General features: G+C 37.3%; 1 protein-coding gene across 3 annotated transcripts in view; it reads right to left on the reverse strand.

The window, feature by feature from the left end:
* Positions 1-2080: 2080 nt before the first annotated feature.
* The window catches only part of TMLHE (trimethyllysine hydroxylase, epsilon), a 68950-nt gene continuing 51417 nt past the window's right edge, over positions 2081-19613 (reverse strand). For all 3 annotated transcript variants that reach the window (XM_032620148.1, XM_032620147.1, XM_032620149.1), the window contains 2 exons: positions 6236-6374; positions 2081-5496 (listed from right to left, as the gene is read on the reverse strand). In XM_032620148.1, the coding sequence (XP_032476039.1) occupies positions 5365-5496; positions 6236-6374 (271 nt within the window). In that variant the 3' untranslated portion in view covers positions 2081-5364. The remainder of the gene's footprint in view (positions 5497-6235; positions 6375-19613) is intronic.

Consider the following 19613-nt stretch of genomic DNA (forward strand, 5'->3'; position numbering starts at 1 on the left):
TCAAATATCGTTTTATAGTAGTTTCAGTGGGGTTTTGGAAGGTGGTGAAGTTAGATGTGGAAGTATCATTGCAGGCATGGATGTCTCCCTGCCTGCCTCATTCACCCTACACATCTTTGTTATCAAGCCACTCTCCCTAAAACACTCCAGACTCAGCTTTTCTCATCAGGCTCTCTGATCTCTTCTATGACCTTTCTGCTCTTTCAGCTCTCAGCCCCCGGACCACCTACCCAAAACCAACTTCCTATCCATAAAGGCCATGCTTGAGGTTCAGGTGCCTTGCCAGTAGTTCTGCAATTCACGACCTGTCTACTCTCTCTGACCCTTAGCATTCCACATACTTCTCCAGCTCTGACTCCCATAACTTTGCTCTTTCTCTCTAAGTAGAAGGCTGATTTCTATCAAACACAGAGGCTAACCCTGGTCTCTGCTATTTGTTCAAATACTGATATTGGTGACATTGATAAACTACTAAGTACTGAGTGTTTATTATGTGCTGCTCACTATGGGAGACACTTTATACATATGACCTCATTTCATTCTTTACCACAGGTTTATCAGACAGATGTCATTTTTTACCCCATTTTGCAGGTTAAGAAACAGAGGCTCAAGGAGAGAAAGTGGCTTCCCAAAATTCGCCAGGCTAGTGAGAGACAGAGGCTGAATTCAAGCCAAGGTCGGTTCAAGTCCATGCTCTTCCGACAACACTATGCTGCCTCAGTCAAGGTATCAGAGAGGGAGCTAGAAAGCAGAAGGTGAGAGGACACTGAGTACCTGAATTGGAGGGAGTTAACCACCATCAATGGGGCAAAGGGTAGACCATAGATAATGATGGGGCTAATACAGAAAAGCCTTCACTGACTTCAAAGATGTGCATAGCATTGACCCTTGTGATCTTCACTTGTGCACACGATAAATTACCGTGCTTATCCACCCACAGAGAAAAAGTTAGAACATCACTATTAATCAATATAATACACACACACATGGCTTAAGACAACGTATCACAGTTGTAAGAGATGTTTGATTAGTTTTTTCGAGAAAGGAAGCTTGGATTCTGTTAATCAAGCTAAGACTTTATACTGTTTCATAGTCTGGCACAAAAACAGACATGATAGCGATGAGCCTGATCCATCAAGAAAGTGTGCAGTCATATTTTGCAAACTCAATTTAGGGAATCAGGGAAGAATAATATCGATATGGAAAAGATTTCCAGTCAAGATATTACAGTAAGTTCATGCTGTGGCTAGCCTTGTGCTCCAAACACACAGCAATGATGGCAAAATATAAAAAGGTAAAATAAAAAAGGAATGGTCAACATACACACAAAAAGGATAATTGTCTCTGTGCTGAAGCAGCAGGCTTTTGCTGCACTGGAAGCAAACAATGGTGTCTAAAAGAACTATGAGCAAGATGGAAGCTCACTGCTTAAAGCCAAGAAGCAGGATGAAATTACCCACCAACCCCTGAATGTAAATCAGGAAAAAAAGAGCTACTACCAAATCTCCCAGCATCTTTGGCTCTGGTGAGCTGCAATCTTGAAGAGGTGAGGGCACAGACACAGGCTGACCTCACAACTAGGAGCTGAGCCGAGCCATCAGCTGGCTCTGTGAGTGGATCTTCAATATGCCCAAGAGCTTCCTGGGGCAGTGATGTGAATAGGTCCTGTAAGGTCCTTTTTTTTTTTTTTTTTTTTTTTTTTGCGGTACCCGGGCCTCTCACTGCTGTGGCCTCTCCCCTTGCGGAGCACAGGCTCCGGACGCGCAGGTTCAGCGGCCATGGCTCACGGGCCCAGCCGCTCCGTGGCATGTGGGATCTTCCCGGACCGGGGCACGAACCCCTGTCCCCTGCTTCGGCAGGCGGACTTTCAACCACTGCGCCACCAGGGAAGCCCTGTAAGGTGCTTTTGATCTTAACAACTGACTGGTATTTTGTAAGATTGTGGTAAGAAGGAAATATGCTGAATAGGTTGATTGATTTCCTTCTAACTTCAAGGTTCCACCTTTGAAAGAGACAAAATTAGAGAAAGTGAAGAAAAGTTTTCAGAAAGTTGTGGGGGGGTGTTTGTGGATCTTTGCAGAGTATTTGCAAAACAAATGTAGATATTCTCATGGTTCTTTTAAGATGTTTTGGGAAACACTGTGACAGTGGAGATGATTATTATCTATGATTGGTCAGCTAGACTGTGTAAGTATGGGAAAGGGGGGTGGGAATTAACATTTATTGAGCAATATGGCAAATTACTTTAAAGCATTGTCTCTGTGGCCAGACTGTGAAGGTTCTAATCCAAACTCTGACACTTATTTAGCTATGTGATCTTGGGTAAGCCACTTAATCTCTCATTGTCTGTATTTGTTTATTTCTAAAATGGGGATAGGGTTGCTGTGGGTATTAAAAGCACTTAGAACTGTGTCTGGCACATAGCAAGCACTATGTAAGAGTTAGCTATTATTATTGGTCATTATTATGTGCCACAAACATCTTAGTTAATAATCAGAAATTTGTCACAAAACCCTGTAGGGTAGGTATTTTCCTTACTGTACCCATATAAGAAAACTTAAGCGATGAGAGGCCAAACAAAATTATAGAATGGCACAACCTTTAGATGCTACTTAGTCCAAGGCCTTCATTTTAAACTGAAGAAGAGAAAACTGAAGAGCAAAATGCAGCTAGCAGCAAGAAGGAAGGACCAACAGTCATGATCTGTGTGGGACTTTCCCAGTCTTAAAACTATAAGTTCTGCAGCCCAGGAAACCCCTCTCAGTTTGCGCACACTTGAATGCTTGGTCTCTCTAGATGAAGGTGAACAAAATTCAGCACCAGTTAACTGCCAAACACAAAAAGACATACAGGGAATGTGATATTTTCTGGTGAGTTTGTTTGAAAGGAATTCATTAATTTATTTTCATTACAACAAATCCATATTATGAAATGATTATGTTAGGTGCTATAACACCATATTAGGCGCCGTGCTCTTGACTCTACTGATCCCATCCCACTATAGCAAAAAGTAAAAGTGACTCTACAGTGAGCTTGGTTGACACACACCCATGCTTACATTTTCAGGGACACCAGAAAGAGATGTGAAAAAGAAATCTCTCACATAGAAAGTTGTCAGTGATCATCATCAACACTCAAATAATTCCTTTTCCTCTTTCTTCCTCTGAGGAGAGTACACTGTAGAAAAGTAATGATTGAAAATTTAGGAACATGAGGATGAAATAATTAATGAATCAAGGTCCCAGGGAAGAGAGAAGGTAAAGGGAGTCCTTCAGTAAGGGATAAGATTGATCTGTGTCCTTATCTCTCCAGGGCCATGAATATGTTCTTTCCTTGTCATAAAGCAATGCTGACCTCAGTTATAGTGTAATTTTCAAGGCTAATTTAGGTAAAACTTCTAAAAAGGTAAATATCCTGATGAAGACTAAGGAATGGTAACATATTTTAAGCGTACATAATAGTACAGAGAAAAGACGGTATGTTAAAATGTTGTTACTTTTTGTTGTTACTTTTCTATTCTAATTGCTAAAGGGTATACTCTTTTAAGACGTGAACTTAATTATCAATCCTTTGACCTAAGAGGAAAACACACTTCATGGAAGACCCCTAAAGATTCCTATATAGTACAATTAAAATGCAGAAATATTTGAGAACATATTTTGGAGCACTGGATGGGTCAATAAAATAATGTATAAACTATTAAATGTGAACTAGGAACCTCCTGAAAACATCAGATTACGCTCTATTCTCTGTCAGAATACTGACTTTTCTTTGATTTGTGACTCCCAGCCTCACTAATAATGCTTTCTTCCTCTTGTGCACATCCTAGCCTGGACTGTCTTTCATCATTTTATAGCAGTCAATGTGGTTATTGTACAGCTTCGCTTTCAACGAAAGCCAAGGGAAAATAAACCTCACACCTATCTCTCTGCCTCTCTCTATCTCTGTCTCCCTTTCCCTTTCTCTCTCTCCACATATAAAGGAAAGCCATTAAAAAAATAAAAGAAACAAGGTATTATACTTAACCCAGTCAAATCTTGGCAATTAACATGTATAATATTTTAAGATAGGGGGAGAAAAAGGAAAAAAACGATTAACAGAAATGGAGGAAAACAGATTGTATCCTAAATTCCATCAAAAGCCAAAATGCAAGTTCGGATAGTAATCTCCAGTTCTTTGGAGGCACATTATCGATTGTGATGAACTCCCTGAACAATCTTAGAGACTAACCCTCTGTACCCTCTGTTGTGTTCTGTGTGTATGCACACACACGTGCACATGTGTGTGTGAATTACTATATGGAACCTCAGAAACATCTAAAAACTTTCTGCAATTATCCCTCACGGAATTACAAAACTGATGGGTTTGTTCCACAGGAGCTATTGTGACTTCTTAGTTTTACTCCTCAAGAGATGACTTAGATAGAGATAACTCTTCTCACAAGATAAAACACTCTGCATTCACTTCCCACCTTATCACTGAGCTTGTAATATGAAGCAATTCCTACAATATCTGTAGTTCTAGGAGACCACAGAGAAAAATTTAGGGTACCAGTTAAACTCTTTAATCCATAGGCCTATGTAAAGGACTGTCCCAAGGTATCCTCTAGCACACTGGTTCTCAAAGTGTGGTCTAAAGACACCTTTAGAGCAGTCCATGAGATCCATTTAGTGGGTTTGTGTATTAAAAACAATTTTTAATAACAACATTAAGATGATATTGCCTTTTTCACTCGAATTATCTGATGAATGTACAGAAGACTTTTCCAGAAGCTACATGACATGTGATGATGTCATCTCTCTGACAGCTGATGGATGTGTGCTTTTTTGTCCTTAAATTTTAAACATTTCTAAGTTTTAATATCTAATACAATTAGTAGCAATAGACACGACCCACATCCAAGCACTCTTTGGGGTCCTCAATAACTTTTAAGAGTGATTAGGTGTCTTAAGACCAAAAATGTTGCAAATCTCTGCTCTATTAAGACTTTGTTATTCCTAGAATGCATTTCTTTTTAACAGATCCTGTTGAAACAAATTTTTACCTAGTGACTATTATTGTTTCTCTATCAATGTGGTGATTATATTTCTGAGGCAGATTGACCACAATTACATCAAAGGGTCCAAAAACCAAATGAGTCCACGTTATAACTTGGGGAAGAAAGCTACCATACTAGATGGCTGACATTGGCTATCTCAGAAGCCTCTCTCCAAGGTTTTCCCTATTAGAGAAAGGGGAGGCTTTTGTTTTGTGTGATGAGGTAAGGAGACAATTTGAAGTCCGTATTGACACAATATTATTCTGCTGATATGAATTCTGGTAGCCAGGTTGTCAGGTGTGTTCCTAATACCAATGCTGTCAATTTTAAGCCTGAAGACCCAAGAGACGAGCAGTGTTTAATACATCATCCCTTGTTAAATAGCAGCCACAGAGTTGGCGGTAGCCAGTGAAGGATTCCCTGCCATGTAGGACGCGCCAGTTGTCTATAAATAGGACCTGTGAGTGGGAAAAAAAGAGAGAAAAAATACTCAGAACAAGGGCAGACCAAAGGAACCCTAAATCAGAAGAGATCATTTAAAATAAAAGCTTTAGGTTGTTCTCTGGTTACATTCAATGAGGTGTTTTTCTTTTGAGATTAAACAAACATTTGGAAACTAGGATGTATGTAGCTCTGTAGTAGGCTAGATGGAAGTAACAAAAGTAACAGCAGGTTACAGGCCCTGAACTTTGAGGAGCTTTTATTTCTTGATTAATTATTCTCTTATCAAAGCAAACCAGATCATTGGTTTCTTTTTTTCTTTCTCTTTAATTGTTATTATATATGTTCTCAAAGAGTTAAACTATTTCATTATGTCTTATGCTAAGCTAGAGATATTCTTTATCCAGAGGAAATATCAAGAGCAAAAAAAAAAAAAAAAAAAAAGGAATCATAAAGCCAGAAGGACCCTTAGCCCATAGGGACATGAGGATGAAATAATTAATGAATCAAGGTCCCAGGGAAGAGAGAAGGTAAAGGGAGTCCTTCAACCCCCTCATCATACAAATAGTCACTGAGTCAGTGGGGAGAGCCTGCTTCTAGGTCATTTAGTGAGTGAGTGGTAGGACCAGGGCCAACACCCAGGACTCTTTTCTCTTTTTCCTTTGCAACATTTTGACTCACGTATTCAATAAGTACTCATTCTTCACTGCTTCAGTATAACGAGCTTACTTGACATCTTTCGAGTTTGGCACCCACCCTGCCAGGCTTTAGTTTGACCCAAAACTCATTCTCAGGTTTCCTCAACTCTATTGTTAGAGTCCGGTGTGCTGTATACCAACGATGGACAACATCATAAGGTACGGTATTGATGACAGCCCGGTCATAGTTGTTGTACCTAAGGTGAAATTGTGAGAAAGAAAGATCTCCTCAAACACATGTTAAAGAAATCTGTTGCTTATTAAGCAATTTTACATAAGCTTTCCCTATATTTATTACTTGTCCCATGATGAGGTAACAATAATAATGTTCTCTCATGACTATAGGATTTTAGAGAAGAGCTCCACTGCCTGTTGACCATATTTTGTTTTCTTTTGGAAAATCTGAGGATAGGGGATAGAAGAAAGTTTTAGCTGGTTTCTACCATCTTAGAATATTATGTTTTATCTAAAGAACATTCCCTTGGCCAAATTTCATAGAAACACTGGGGAAAGATCTGAGCTTTCTCCTCACCAAGCTGAGGTTGGCAAGAGTTTGTACTAACAAAGCTTTCTTTTTAATAGGATGACTTACAACTTTTCAGGTGTTTTCCTTCGTGGGAGAAATCCTAGCTACAGCCTAGTAGAGAGTTTACCCAGGAATCTTCATTGATTCATTCATTCAACCCTAACATTTACATGAGCACTTGCTATGTGCTAGGTGGTGTGTCAGGCATTAAAGATATAATGGTGAACACAGCAGACATGATCCCAGACTTTGGGGATTTTACATTCTATTGAGAAAGATAGATGATGAACAAGTAACAAATACATAACTAGTTACAGATGTTATGTAGAAAAAAATAGTGTTAAGTGATAAAAAAAAATATTGGGAAGTCTATTTCAGAAGGACTGTTGAGAGAAGGACTTTTTTTTTTTTAAAGAAGTGACATTTGAGCTGGTACTTGTATGATAAGAAACCAGCAATGTGACAAGCTGAGAGAAGAGTGTTCCAGGCAGAGAACATCAAGTACAAAGTCTTAGGGTGGAAAGTAGTTTTATGTTTGCAGACAAGTGAGAAGGCCATGTGGCTGCAGCTGAGTAACCAAGGGGAATAATGGTAAGAAGTGAAGTGGAGGAGGGTAGCCATGGGCCAGATCATGTATAGCTCTGTAGGCTATGGTAAGGACTTTGGATTTTATTCCAAGTACTGTGGGAAGCCACTGAAAAAGCTTTGCTAAGATATTGGATTTCTTTTTTACCTAAGGCAAATTAATTTTTTTTTTTTACTGAAGTACACTATATATACAGAAAAGTACACAGATCATAAGCTTGATGAATTTTCATGATGTGAACACATCCATTTCACTAGCACCCAGGTCAATACATAGATAATTACCTGAACCCCAGAACATTCCCTGTCCCCTTTTCCCATATTGTCTCTCCCCTCACCCAAGGATAACTACCATCATGACTTCTGTCAGCAAAGATTAGTTTTGCTTATTTATAAAACTTTATATAAATGGAATACTGCAGTATGTACTCTTTTGTGCCTGGCTTCTTTCATTTAACATTATATTTAGGGGATTTATCATCATTGTGCTATATGGCAATAGTTCATTCATCCTTCATGTTGAATAGAATTCTATTGTGGGACTATACCACCACAATTTATTCATCCATTCTGTTGATGGGCATTTGAGTCATTTCTGGTTTGTAACTATTACAAATAGTGCTGGAGGTTCTGCTCCATGATGGAAATATAGGAGGCTCCTGAACTCACCTCCTCCCATGGACACAGCAAATCTACAGTTACACAGGGAACAATTCTCTATGAAGAAATCTAGAAACTAACTGAGCGACTCCTACACATTGGGTGAATGAGAATGTATAAGAAGGGCTGAGACAATCTTGCCATGGCCCTACCCCTGATTCAGTGACATATAAACATATGATCATGTAGAAGCTCACAACTCCCAGCTTCTCCCTGAGGACTGAAGGGTTTGAACCCAACATCTAGTGTCCCAACTTTTAAGACTTCCACCTGAGGGATGGGTCCCCAAAACACATAGCTTTGAAAGAAAATGGGGCTTGCAATCATGAGACCCAACAGACTATACCAAACAAAGAAACACTTCTTAATAGGTCTGTGAGGACTTATTGTGGCTATCCCCCCCCTCAGGCCTACCACAGAGACAGCAGACATAAACACTCATATCCCAAACTTTCCCTAAAAGAGGTCTATTTGCATACCTTAAAAGCTGCTGCCTGAGGGTCAGGCTTCTAATTTAGCACACAGCTATGGACAGACTGTGATCCTCCCTGGAGATGGGAAAGGCCAGTGGTCACCATCTTCACATTCTTCCTCTGGCCCACTCCAGGTCACCAGTGTCTCCCTGGAATGAGCTTGTATACATGTTTGGTAACCTGGTTTTTGTGACTGCTGCACAGGGGACACCCTCCTTGATCACATGGCTCTGGTAGCCAGTGGGGTTTGAGTTACAGAATCCACAGGACTGTAGCAAACAAAGAAACACTTCTTAACTGGCTATCTCTTCATGGCTTAGTGCAAAGAAGCCAAGCAGAAGCCCTCAGCTCCCAGTCTTTCCCTAAAAGGGGTCTACTTGTATACTTTAAAAACTGCTGTCTGAGGCTTCCAATCAGCCTGCATCTGTGCTGACTGAGATCCTTCCCTTTGGGACACTGACAGGTCTTGACATACCCTCGACTACTAGGAGCCACTAAAAACAAAGGCGGCACCTTAGACAATCACAAAGGTTTGAGAGACAATCAAGAGGTAGAGCTGGGCTGAACAATAAGGTTCATCTCCTACATGAGACCACTCTGTCAAAACTGAGAGAAGTGTGAAAAACCACAGAGAATCAAGGAAAATGAAGAAACAGAGGAATATATTATAAACAAAAGAACAGCTAAAACTCCAGAAACAGACCTTAATGAAACTGAGATTAAATGATTTATCTGATAAAGAGTTCAAAATAATGGTCAAAAGATTCACACCAGGTTAAGAGAACAATGCATGACAAAGTGAGAATTTAAACAAAAAGACAGAAAATATTAAAAAAAATGTATCAAACAGAAAGCACAGAGTTTAACCCTGGGCCATTTAGGTTCACAGTTAATAGCTGAGTGTTAAGTGACCTTTAACAGATTCTGATTTTAATAACAAAATTTGATATACTTACATATTTCATTTAGTGTAGGATGTCAATGTTTACAAAACAGACATACTGTATGTAGTATTACAAATATGCTGCCTATTAAACTGTGACTTTCTCAACAACAACAACAAAAAAGAAAGCACAGAGTTGAAAAATATAGTAACTGAACTGAAAAGGTCAACAGATGGATTCAATGGCAGAATAGATAAAGTGGAAGAAAGGAACAGTGAACTCCAAGACAGGAAATTGGAATTATCCAATCAGAGGAGGAAAAAAAAAGAATTAAAAAGAGTGAAGATAGCTTTAGGGAATTATGGGACTCAATCAAGCAGACCAATATTTGCATTATAGGGGTCCCAGAATGAGAAAAGAGAAAGGGTCAGAAAGCTTATTTAAAAAAAAAAATGGCTGAAATCTTCCCTAATCTAGAGAAAGAAACAGACATCCAAATCTAGGAATCCCAGGGATTCCCAAGAAGGTAAATCCAGTGACCCGCACTGAGACACAATATAATTAAAATGCCAAAGTTAAAGACAGAGAGAATCTTAAAAGAAGTAAGAGAAAAACAACTTGTTACATACAAGAGAACCCTCATAAAACTATCAGTAGATTTTTCAGCAGAAACTTTTCAGGCCAGAAGGGAGTGACATGACATATTCAAAGTGCTGGAAAAATTCCTCCAATCAAGAATACTCTACCCAGCAAAACTGTCATCCAGAATTGAAGAAGAGATACAGAGTTTTCCAGACATGCAAAAGTTAAAGGAGTTCATCACTACTAGACTGGCCTTACAAAAAATGTTAAAGGGACTTCTACAATATAAGCTGAAAAGAAAAGGTGCTAATTAGGAACAACAAAACGTATGAAAGTATAAATCTCACTGGTAAAGGTAAATACATAATTAAATTCAGAATACTCTAATGTTGTAACGGTGGTGGGTAATCACTTATAAATTCAGTATGAAGGTTAAAAGACAAAAGTAGTAAGAATGACTATAACTACAATAATTTGTTAATGGTTACACGAGGTAAAAAGATGTAAACTGTGAGGTCAAAAACATAAAACACAGGGGAGAAAGTAAAAATACAGAGCTTTAGTGTGTTTGAACTTAAGTGTTAGCTTAAAATAGACTGTTATAAGATGTTTTAGATAAACCTCATGGTAACCACAAAGGAAAACCTATAATGGATACATGAGACAAGGGAAAAGAAATCTAAGCATAACACCTACAGAAAATCATCAAACCACAAAGGAAGAGACAAAGAGAAGAAGAAAGAAACAAAGGAATTACAAAATAGCCAGAAAACAAATAACAAAATGGCAATAATAAGACCGTATCTATGACTAATTATTTTATTTTTTAATATTTATATTTATTTATTTATTTAATTTTTGGCTGTGTTGGATCTTAGTTGCAGCATGTGGGATCTTTGTTGTGGCACACGGGATCTTTTGCCTCAGTGTACAGGCTTCTCTCTAGTTGTGGCGTGCAGGTTTTCTCTCTCTAGTTGTGGTGCATGGGCTCCAGAGCACGTGGACTCTGTAGTTGTGGCATATGGGCATTTACTTGCCCCGTGGCATGTGGGATCTTAGTTCCCTGACCAGGGATTGAACCGGTGTCCCCTGCATTGGAAGGTGGATTCTTTACCAGTGGACCACCAGGGAAGTCCCTATCACTAATTATTTTACATGAAATGGACTAAACTTTTCAATCAAAAGACATAGAGTGGCTGGAATGGATTGAAAAATAAGACCCATCTATATGCTGCCTACAAGAGACTCACTTCAGCTTCAAGGACATACACAGACTGAAAGTAAAGGGATGGAAAAAGATGTTGCATGCAAATGGAAACCAAAAGAAAGCAAAGGTAGCTAAACTTATATCAGACAAAATAGACTTTAAGCCAAAGACTAATTAGAGACAAAGAAGATTATAATTCAATGATAATGAGGTCAATCCAAAAAGAGGATATAAGATTTGTAAATATTTATGCACTGAATTTAATAGCACCTAACACATAAAGCAAACATTAACAGACATAAAGGGAGAAATTGACAGTAACACAATAACAGTAGGGAAGTTTATCATCACCATACTTACTTCAATGGACAGATCATCCAGACAGAAAATCAATAAGGAAACAGTGGCCTTAAATGATACATTAGACCAAAGGGACTTATATATATATACATATATATATATATAACATTCCATCCAAAAGCAGCATAATACACATTTTTTCCAAGTGCATATGGAACATTCTCCAAGACAAATCACATGCTAGGCCACAAAACAGGTCTCAACAAATTTAAGAGGATAGAAATTATATCAAACTACTTTTCCCAATTACAATGGTATGAATCTAGAAATCAATTACAAGGAGAAAACTAGAAAGTCCACAAATATGTGAAGATTAAACAACATGTTACTGAACAACCAATGGGTCAAAGAAGAAATCAAAAGAGAAATAAAAAATATCTTAAGACAAATGAAAATGGAAATATAACACACCAAAACTTATGGGATGCAGCAAAAGCAGCTCTAAGAGGGAAGTTCATGGCAATAAACACCTACACTAAGAAATAAGAAAGATCTCAAATAAACAATGTAATGTTACATCTCATGGAATAAAGCCCAAAGTTAGTAGAAGGAAGAAAATAACAAAGATTAGAGCAGAAATAAATGAAACAGAGATGAATAAGACAACAGAAAAGGATCAATGAAACTAAAAGCTGTTTTTTTAAAGAAGATAAACAAAATAGACATGACCTATAACTAGATTTACCAAGAAAAGAGAGGACTCAAATAAAATTATAAATGAAAGGGGAGATATTATAACTGATAGCACAGAAATACAAACGACAATAAGAGACTACTATGAATAATTATACATCAACAACTTGGGCAACCTAGAAGGAATGGATAAAAATTCCTAGTAGCATACAACCAACCAAGACTGAATCATGAAGAAATAGAAAATCTGAACAGACCAATTACTAGTAAGGAGATTAAATCAGTAATCAAAAACCTCCCAACAAAGAAAAGTCTATGACCTGATGGCTTCACTGGTGAATTCCACCAAATATTTAAAGACAAATTAATACCATCCTTCTCAAAATCTTCCAAAAATTTGAAGAGGAGGAACACTTCCAAACTCATTTAATGAGGCCATCATTACGCTGATACCAAAACCGATAAGGACACTACAAGAAAAGAAAACTATAGGCCAAGATCATGGATGAATATAGAAGCAAATATCTTCAAAATATATTAGCAAAGCAAATTCAACAGTCCATTAAAAGGATCATACACCATGATCAAGTGGGATTCATTCCAGGTATGCAAGAATGGTTCAACATCTATAAATTAATATGATATACCATATTAACAAAATGAAGGCTAAAAATCATGATCATCTCAATAAATGCAGAAAAAGCATTTGACAAAATCCAACATCCATTCATGATAATAACTCTTAACAAAGTGAGTATAGAGGGAATATACCTAGACATAATAAAGGCCATATATGACAAACCTACAGCCAACATCATACTCAACTCTGAAAAGCTGAAAGCATTTCCTCTAAGATCGGGACCAAGACAAGGATGCCCACTCTCACCACTTTCATTTAACATAGTACTAGAAGTCTTAGGCACAGAAATCAGACAAGAAAAAGAAATAAAAGGAATGCAAATTGAAAAGGAAGAAGTAAAGCTGTCTATATTTGCAGACTATGTGATATTATATATAGAAACCCTAAAGACTACACCAAAAAACTGTTAGAATTAATAAACAAATTAAACTGCAAAATATAAAATCAACATGCAGAAATCAGTTTCATTTCTATGCCCTAACAACAAACTATCAGAAAGGGAAATTAAGATAACAAACCCATTTACAATTGTATCAAAAAGAATAAAATACCCAGGAATAAATCTAACCAAGGAGGTGAAAGATCTGTACACTGAAACCTATAAGACACTGATGAAAGAAATTGAAGATGACACAAATAAATGGAAAGATATTCCATGCTTATGGAATAATATTGTTAACATGTTCATAATACCCAAAGCAATCTACAGATCTAATGTAATCCCTATCAGGATTCCAATGGCATTTTCCAGAAAAATAGAAAAAGCAATTTTAAAATTTGTGTGGAACTACAAAAGATCCAGAATAGCGAAAACATCTTGAGAAAGAGGAACAAAGCTGGAGGCAGCAAACTTTCTGATTTCAAACTATATTACAAAGCAATCATATCAAAACAGTATGGTTTTGATACTCACATAAAACCACACACATAAGACCAATGGAACAGAATTCAGAGTCCAGAAATAAGCCCATGCATATATATGGTCAACTAATAGTTGACAAGGGAAGCAAGAATCCTCAATGGGGAAAGAAGTTCCTTCAATAAATGGTGTTGAGAAAACTGGACAGCCACATGCAAAACAACTGAACTGGTCTCCTATCTTACACCATACATAAATATCAATTCAGAATGGATTAAAGACTTGAATGTAAGACCTAACACCATAAAACTCCTATAAGAAAATATAGGGTGTATGCTCCTTCACATTGGTTTTGGTGATGATTTTTTGTTTTGACAAATAAAGCAAAGGTGACAAAATAAAAAATAAAGAAATGAGACTACCTCAAACTAAAAAGCTTCCCCACAGCAAAGGAAATCATCAACAAAATGAAAATGCCACTTACAGAATAGGAGAAAATATTTGCAAATCATATATCTGATAAGGGGTTAATATGCAAAAAATATATAGGACTCATACAACTCAATGGCAGAAAACCCCCAAAAAACAAACCCTTAAAAAGTGGGAAGAGGACTTGAATTAAAAAGTGGGAAGGGGACTTGAGTAGACATTTTTTCCAAAGACATATAAACGGACAACAGGTACATGAAAATGTGCTCAACGTCAGTAATCATCAGAGAAATGCAAATCATAACCACAATGAGATATATCCTCACACCTATCAGAATGGCTATTATCAAAAAGACAAGAGATAACAATTGTTGGTGAGGATGTGGAAAAAAGGAAACCCTTGTACACTGTTGGTGGGAATGTAAACTGGTGTAGCTACTATCGAAAACAGTATGGAGGTCCCTCAAAAACTGAAGAATAGAACTACCATGTGATCCAGAAATTCCACTTTTGGTCATATATCTGAAAGGAAGTGAAATCACTATCTCAAAGAGATACCTGCACCCCCATGTTAAATGTAGCATTATTTCTGATAGCCATGACATGGAAATAACCTATGTAACCATGACTGATGAATGGATAAAGAAGATGTGGTAATACACACACACACACACACACACACACACACTGGAATATTACTCAGCCATAAAAAGAATGAAATATTGCCATTTGTGACAACATGGATGGACCTTGAGGGTATTACGCTAAGTGAAATAAGTCAGACAGAGAAAGACAAATACTGTATGATTCCACTTATATGTGGAATAAAAAAACTGAACTCATAGAAACTGAGAACAGATTGGTGGTTGCCAGAGATGGGGTTGTGGGGTGGGTGAAATGGGTGAAGGTGCTCAAAAGGTACAAACTCCCAGTTAAAAGATAAGGCCTAATGTACACTATGGTGACTAATTAGTTAATAAGACTGCATTGTATATTTGAAAGTTGCTAATAGAGTAGATCTTAAAAGTTCTTATCACAAGAAATAAAAAATCTGTAACTAAGTGGTAATAGATGTTAACTATTGTGGTAATCATTTCACAACATGTATATATATCAATCAACACATTATGTTGTATACCTTAATCTAATACCAATGCTATATGTCAATTATAGTTCAATAAAACTGGAAAAAGAAAAGAGTGCTGATATGAACATTCTATTACTTGTCTTTTGGTGAATATATATATATATTCATCTATGTTTGATATAAATTTAAGAATGGAATTGCTGGGTAATAGGGTATGTATATGCTCAGCTTTAATAGATACTGCCAAAGCTATTCTTTTTTTTGCGGTAGCGGGCCTCTCACTGTTGTGGCCTCTCCCGTTGCGGAGCACAGGCTCCGGACGCACAGGCTCAGCGGCCATGGCTCACGGGCCCAGCTGCTCCGCGGCATGTGGGATCTTCCCGGACCGGGGCACGAACCCGTGTCCCCTGCATCAGCAGGTGGACTCTCAACCACTGCGCCACCAGGGAAGCCCCAAAGCTATTCTTTTAAAAGAGAAAAAATATTTAATGGTACCTTTTTTGGACATCATACAGTATTCATTAGTGTTAGATAGTACATGGCACAATCAGAGCCAATACCCTTAGTTTTCTCACATATAAAAATGAGCATAACAACATCTGCTTAGCTGACCTCATAGAGCTATTGTGAAAATCAAATGAAAGAATGCATATAATAGTCCTTCATCCCAGGCTTCAAGGAGCCATGCGCACAGGGAAAAATGGGTGAGGAAGCATAGTTTTCACCAGGGTCTTGACACTCACTGTCACTTCCAGAAGCCCTCAGTGCTGTGTTAGGCACTTGGTCAAATATTATTTCATTTAATCCTTTCATCACCCCAGAAGGGAAGGTGGTATTAGCCTCCTTTCACATGTGCAGCAACTGAAACTTAGGTTAAACCTGCCACAGAGTTTATAAATAGCAGAGTGGTTTTGAAATCAGGTCTCCATAATACTTTAACTCATTGTTAGTACCAGAGAGCAGAACAATGATCTAATTCTTGTGTATGCTGGTTCATAAGGTCAACTTTTTACACACCATGATTGTGATCTCTTGACTTCAAATAGAGATTTGAAGTTTATAAGTGTTTTCATATACACAATCTCATTGACCCTCTATCTGATAACCCTGTGAGGTAAGTAGCACAGCTATTAATTATTATCTTACTTTATAGATAAGGAACATAAAGATAAGATTTGTCCAAGGTCACATGAGATCTAGTATTCACTATTTATATTATATTAGATGATGTTGTTTTCTAAGGCTGATAGCAAGAAGCAGCAGGAAAAGTTTATTACAGATTAGTAAAATGGATTTGCAATTTTTTTAATATTTAGAATAAGATGACTTCTGGACTTTTGCTCAAAGTGATGTCATTATATTATTGCATAATTTTTCTGTTTGTTTTTTTTTCTGCTTTGATATGATGCAAGAAAGCCCTGGAAGTAGGGGAAAGAAAATAAAGCAGATAGTTATCTGACAAGAATATCTAGGGAGTCCTAATGAAACTATTCCTCTTATTAGTTGACAGAAAATTAAAGATTTTCCAAGTACAGAGAGCTCAGTGATTGAATGGAAGATGCATTTGATGGGCACTGTACTCTGACAGATCACCGTTACAATCCCAGTTCAGATGTGTGACCTTAGAGAAACTATTTGATCACTTTGAGCCTAAATTTCCCCATCAGAAAACTGAGAATAATAATAACTTCCTTATATGGTTATCAGGATTATATGAAGTATTATATATTATGAACTAACACCGTGCTTGACACATAGGTGGTCAATAATGTTAGCTAAAATAAACACTAGTTAACTATCTCAAGCCACAAAAATGAGCCCTAGAAACCATGAAAGTCTTCACAGTAAGTTATACTCAGACTTGGAAGACAGGGTTAGACTAAGCTTTGAATAATAACAGCTGAAGGATAGGTAAGTAGTTGTACCAAAATATTTGCATTTTAATACCTCTTGCTCTAAAATGTTTTAATAAGGTTTAAAATGTGAATAGGTATTGCACCTATTATAATGTCTCATTTATAGAAAAAGCTTACTTATATACAGAGCATGCCATATATATATAGCTGTGCCATGCACCCTGCAGGATCTTAGTTCCCCAACAAGGGACTGAACCCAGGCTGTGGCAGTGAAAGCGTGGAGTCCTAACCACTGAACTGCCAGGGAATGCCTAAGCATGCTATGTTTTTATTTATTAAAAAATATTGAGCACTGTGTTCTGCTTCTGATAATGGCTAAGTAAACTCCTATTACATCAACCTGTTCCTCTCATAGGTGGCAATTTAAAACTCTGGACAAAATACAAAAACCAACTATCCAAAGGTACTGTAGAGGCAGATGTTGGAGGGGAGGAAAGAAAGAAACTGTACTGGGTGAGTTTCCCATTTTCATGGCATCTAGCCTGAGGGTATGCTACAATACAGCCTTTACCATACAGGGCAGTTAAAACCCCAAAAGAAATCGCTCAGTCTTTCTGCCCTGAAGAACCAAACGACAGAGTTTGGGGAATCAACTGCCACCAGAAGGTGAAGAGGAAATCCTGGAAAGGAGAGAATCAGAGAAGAGGAGCACAAAACTTTATAAGCTCTACCCAAATATGTGGATTACCCCTGAATTTCACATGTGCAAGAGAAACTCCCAGCATTACATCTAGAGCTAAAATAACTGAAGTTTGAACTATCAAAGAACGGAGTTTGAAATCTGAGCACAATTAAATGGATTGCCTACTAAAAAAAACCCCAAATCAACATTCTTTAGAGAAATATAATCTAGAGTCCGAATAACATAATATTCACATTCTTCAGAATTCAATTCAATATTATTCAATGTAACAAGGACCAGGAATGTGACCTATTATCAAAGGAAAAAGACAATCAAGTAAGGTCAGCCCTTATATATCTCAGATGTTGGAATTATCAGACATTTTTTTTTTTTGCGGTACGCGGGCCTCTCACTGTTGTGGCCTCTCCCGTTGCGGAGCACAGGCTCCAGACGTGCAGGCTCAGTGGCCATGGCTCACGGGCCCAGCCGCTCTGCAGAATGAGGGACCTTCCCGGACTGGGGCATGAACCCGTGTCCCTTGCATCGGCAGGCAGACTCCCAACCACTGCGCCACCAGGGAAGCCCCAGACAACATTTTTAAAGCACCTATTTTCACTACATGCATTGAGGTAAAGAAAAATATGCTTGTAATGAAGGGATAGAAACTCTCAGCCAAAAATAAAAGAAACTATAAAAAAGAACCACATGTAAATTTTAGAACTGAATAATACAACATCTGAATTAAAACATCTACTACATGGACTTAATAACAGAATGATGCTGACAGATAAGAGTCTGTGAATTTGAAAACTGGCTAATTTCATTTGATCTATCTGAAGAAAAGATTTAAAAACTTTTTGAAAAGAAAATGAATAAAACATCAGGGACCTGTGGGACAATATCAAAAGGTCTGACATGTGTGTAACTGGAGTTCCAGAAAAGAAGAGAAAAGGGGGCAGAAAAATTTTTTGAAGAAATAATGACCAAAATTTGGTGAAATACATAAATTTACAGATTCAAGATGCTCAGAGAATTCCCATTTGGAAGAAAATAAAGAGAACCACACCTAGGAATATCACAGACAAATTGCTGCAAACCAAACATAAAATCTTGAAAGCTCCCAGAAAAAAATGTTTACATGGTGCATAAATTAAGGTATAATTCAAAACATGTATTAAAATAATCCGTAAGAAGGTAGGTAAGGAGGAACAGAAAAAAAATGATCAGGCAAAAAGAAAACAAAAGCTTAAAAATAATATATATAATATATTTGGTTGATTATCAATAAGGGTTCAAAGACCATTCAATAGGGGAAAGGATATAATCTCTTCAACAACAGTGTTGGGACAACTGAACACCCACAAGGAAAAGAACAATGTTGGACCCTTAATTCACACCATAAACAAAAATTAACTAAAAAATGGATCAGAGAGCTAAATGTAAGAGCTAAAACTATAAAACTCTTTGAATAGATCACAGGAGTAAATCTTCATGACATTAGTTTAGGCAAAGCCTTCTTAGATACAAGACAGAAAAACACAAGCAATGAAAAAATAGGTAATTTGGATATCATCAAAATTTAAAACTCTAGCACAACCAAAGAACACAGGGGAGTAAAAAGACAAGCCACATGCTGGGAGAAAAATAATTGTAAATGACATATCCAATAAGGAACTTGTAGCCAGAATATTTAAAGAACTCATAAAACTTACCAACAAGAATTCAAATGATTTACATTTCCCTGATGATTAGTGATGTTGAACAACATTTCCTGTGCCTGCTGGCCATCTGTATGTCTTCTTTGGAAAAATGTCTACTCAGGTACTCTGCTCATTTTTAAATTGAGTTGTTTTTTGATGTTAAGTCGTATGAGCTATTTATATATTTTGGATATTAACTCTTAACAGATGTATCATTTGCAAATACCTTCTCCCATTCAGTAGGCTGCCTTTTCATTTTATTGACAGCTTCCT

Source organism: Phocoena sinus, chromosome X (genome assembly GCF_008692025.1).
Source record: "Phocoena sinus isolate mPhoSin1 chromosome X, mPhoSin1.pri, whole genome shotgun sequence".
In the NCBI taxonomy this organism is placed as follows: Eukaryota; Metazoa; Chordata; class Mammalia; order Artiodactyla; family Phocoenidae; genus Phocoena; species Phocoena sinus.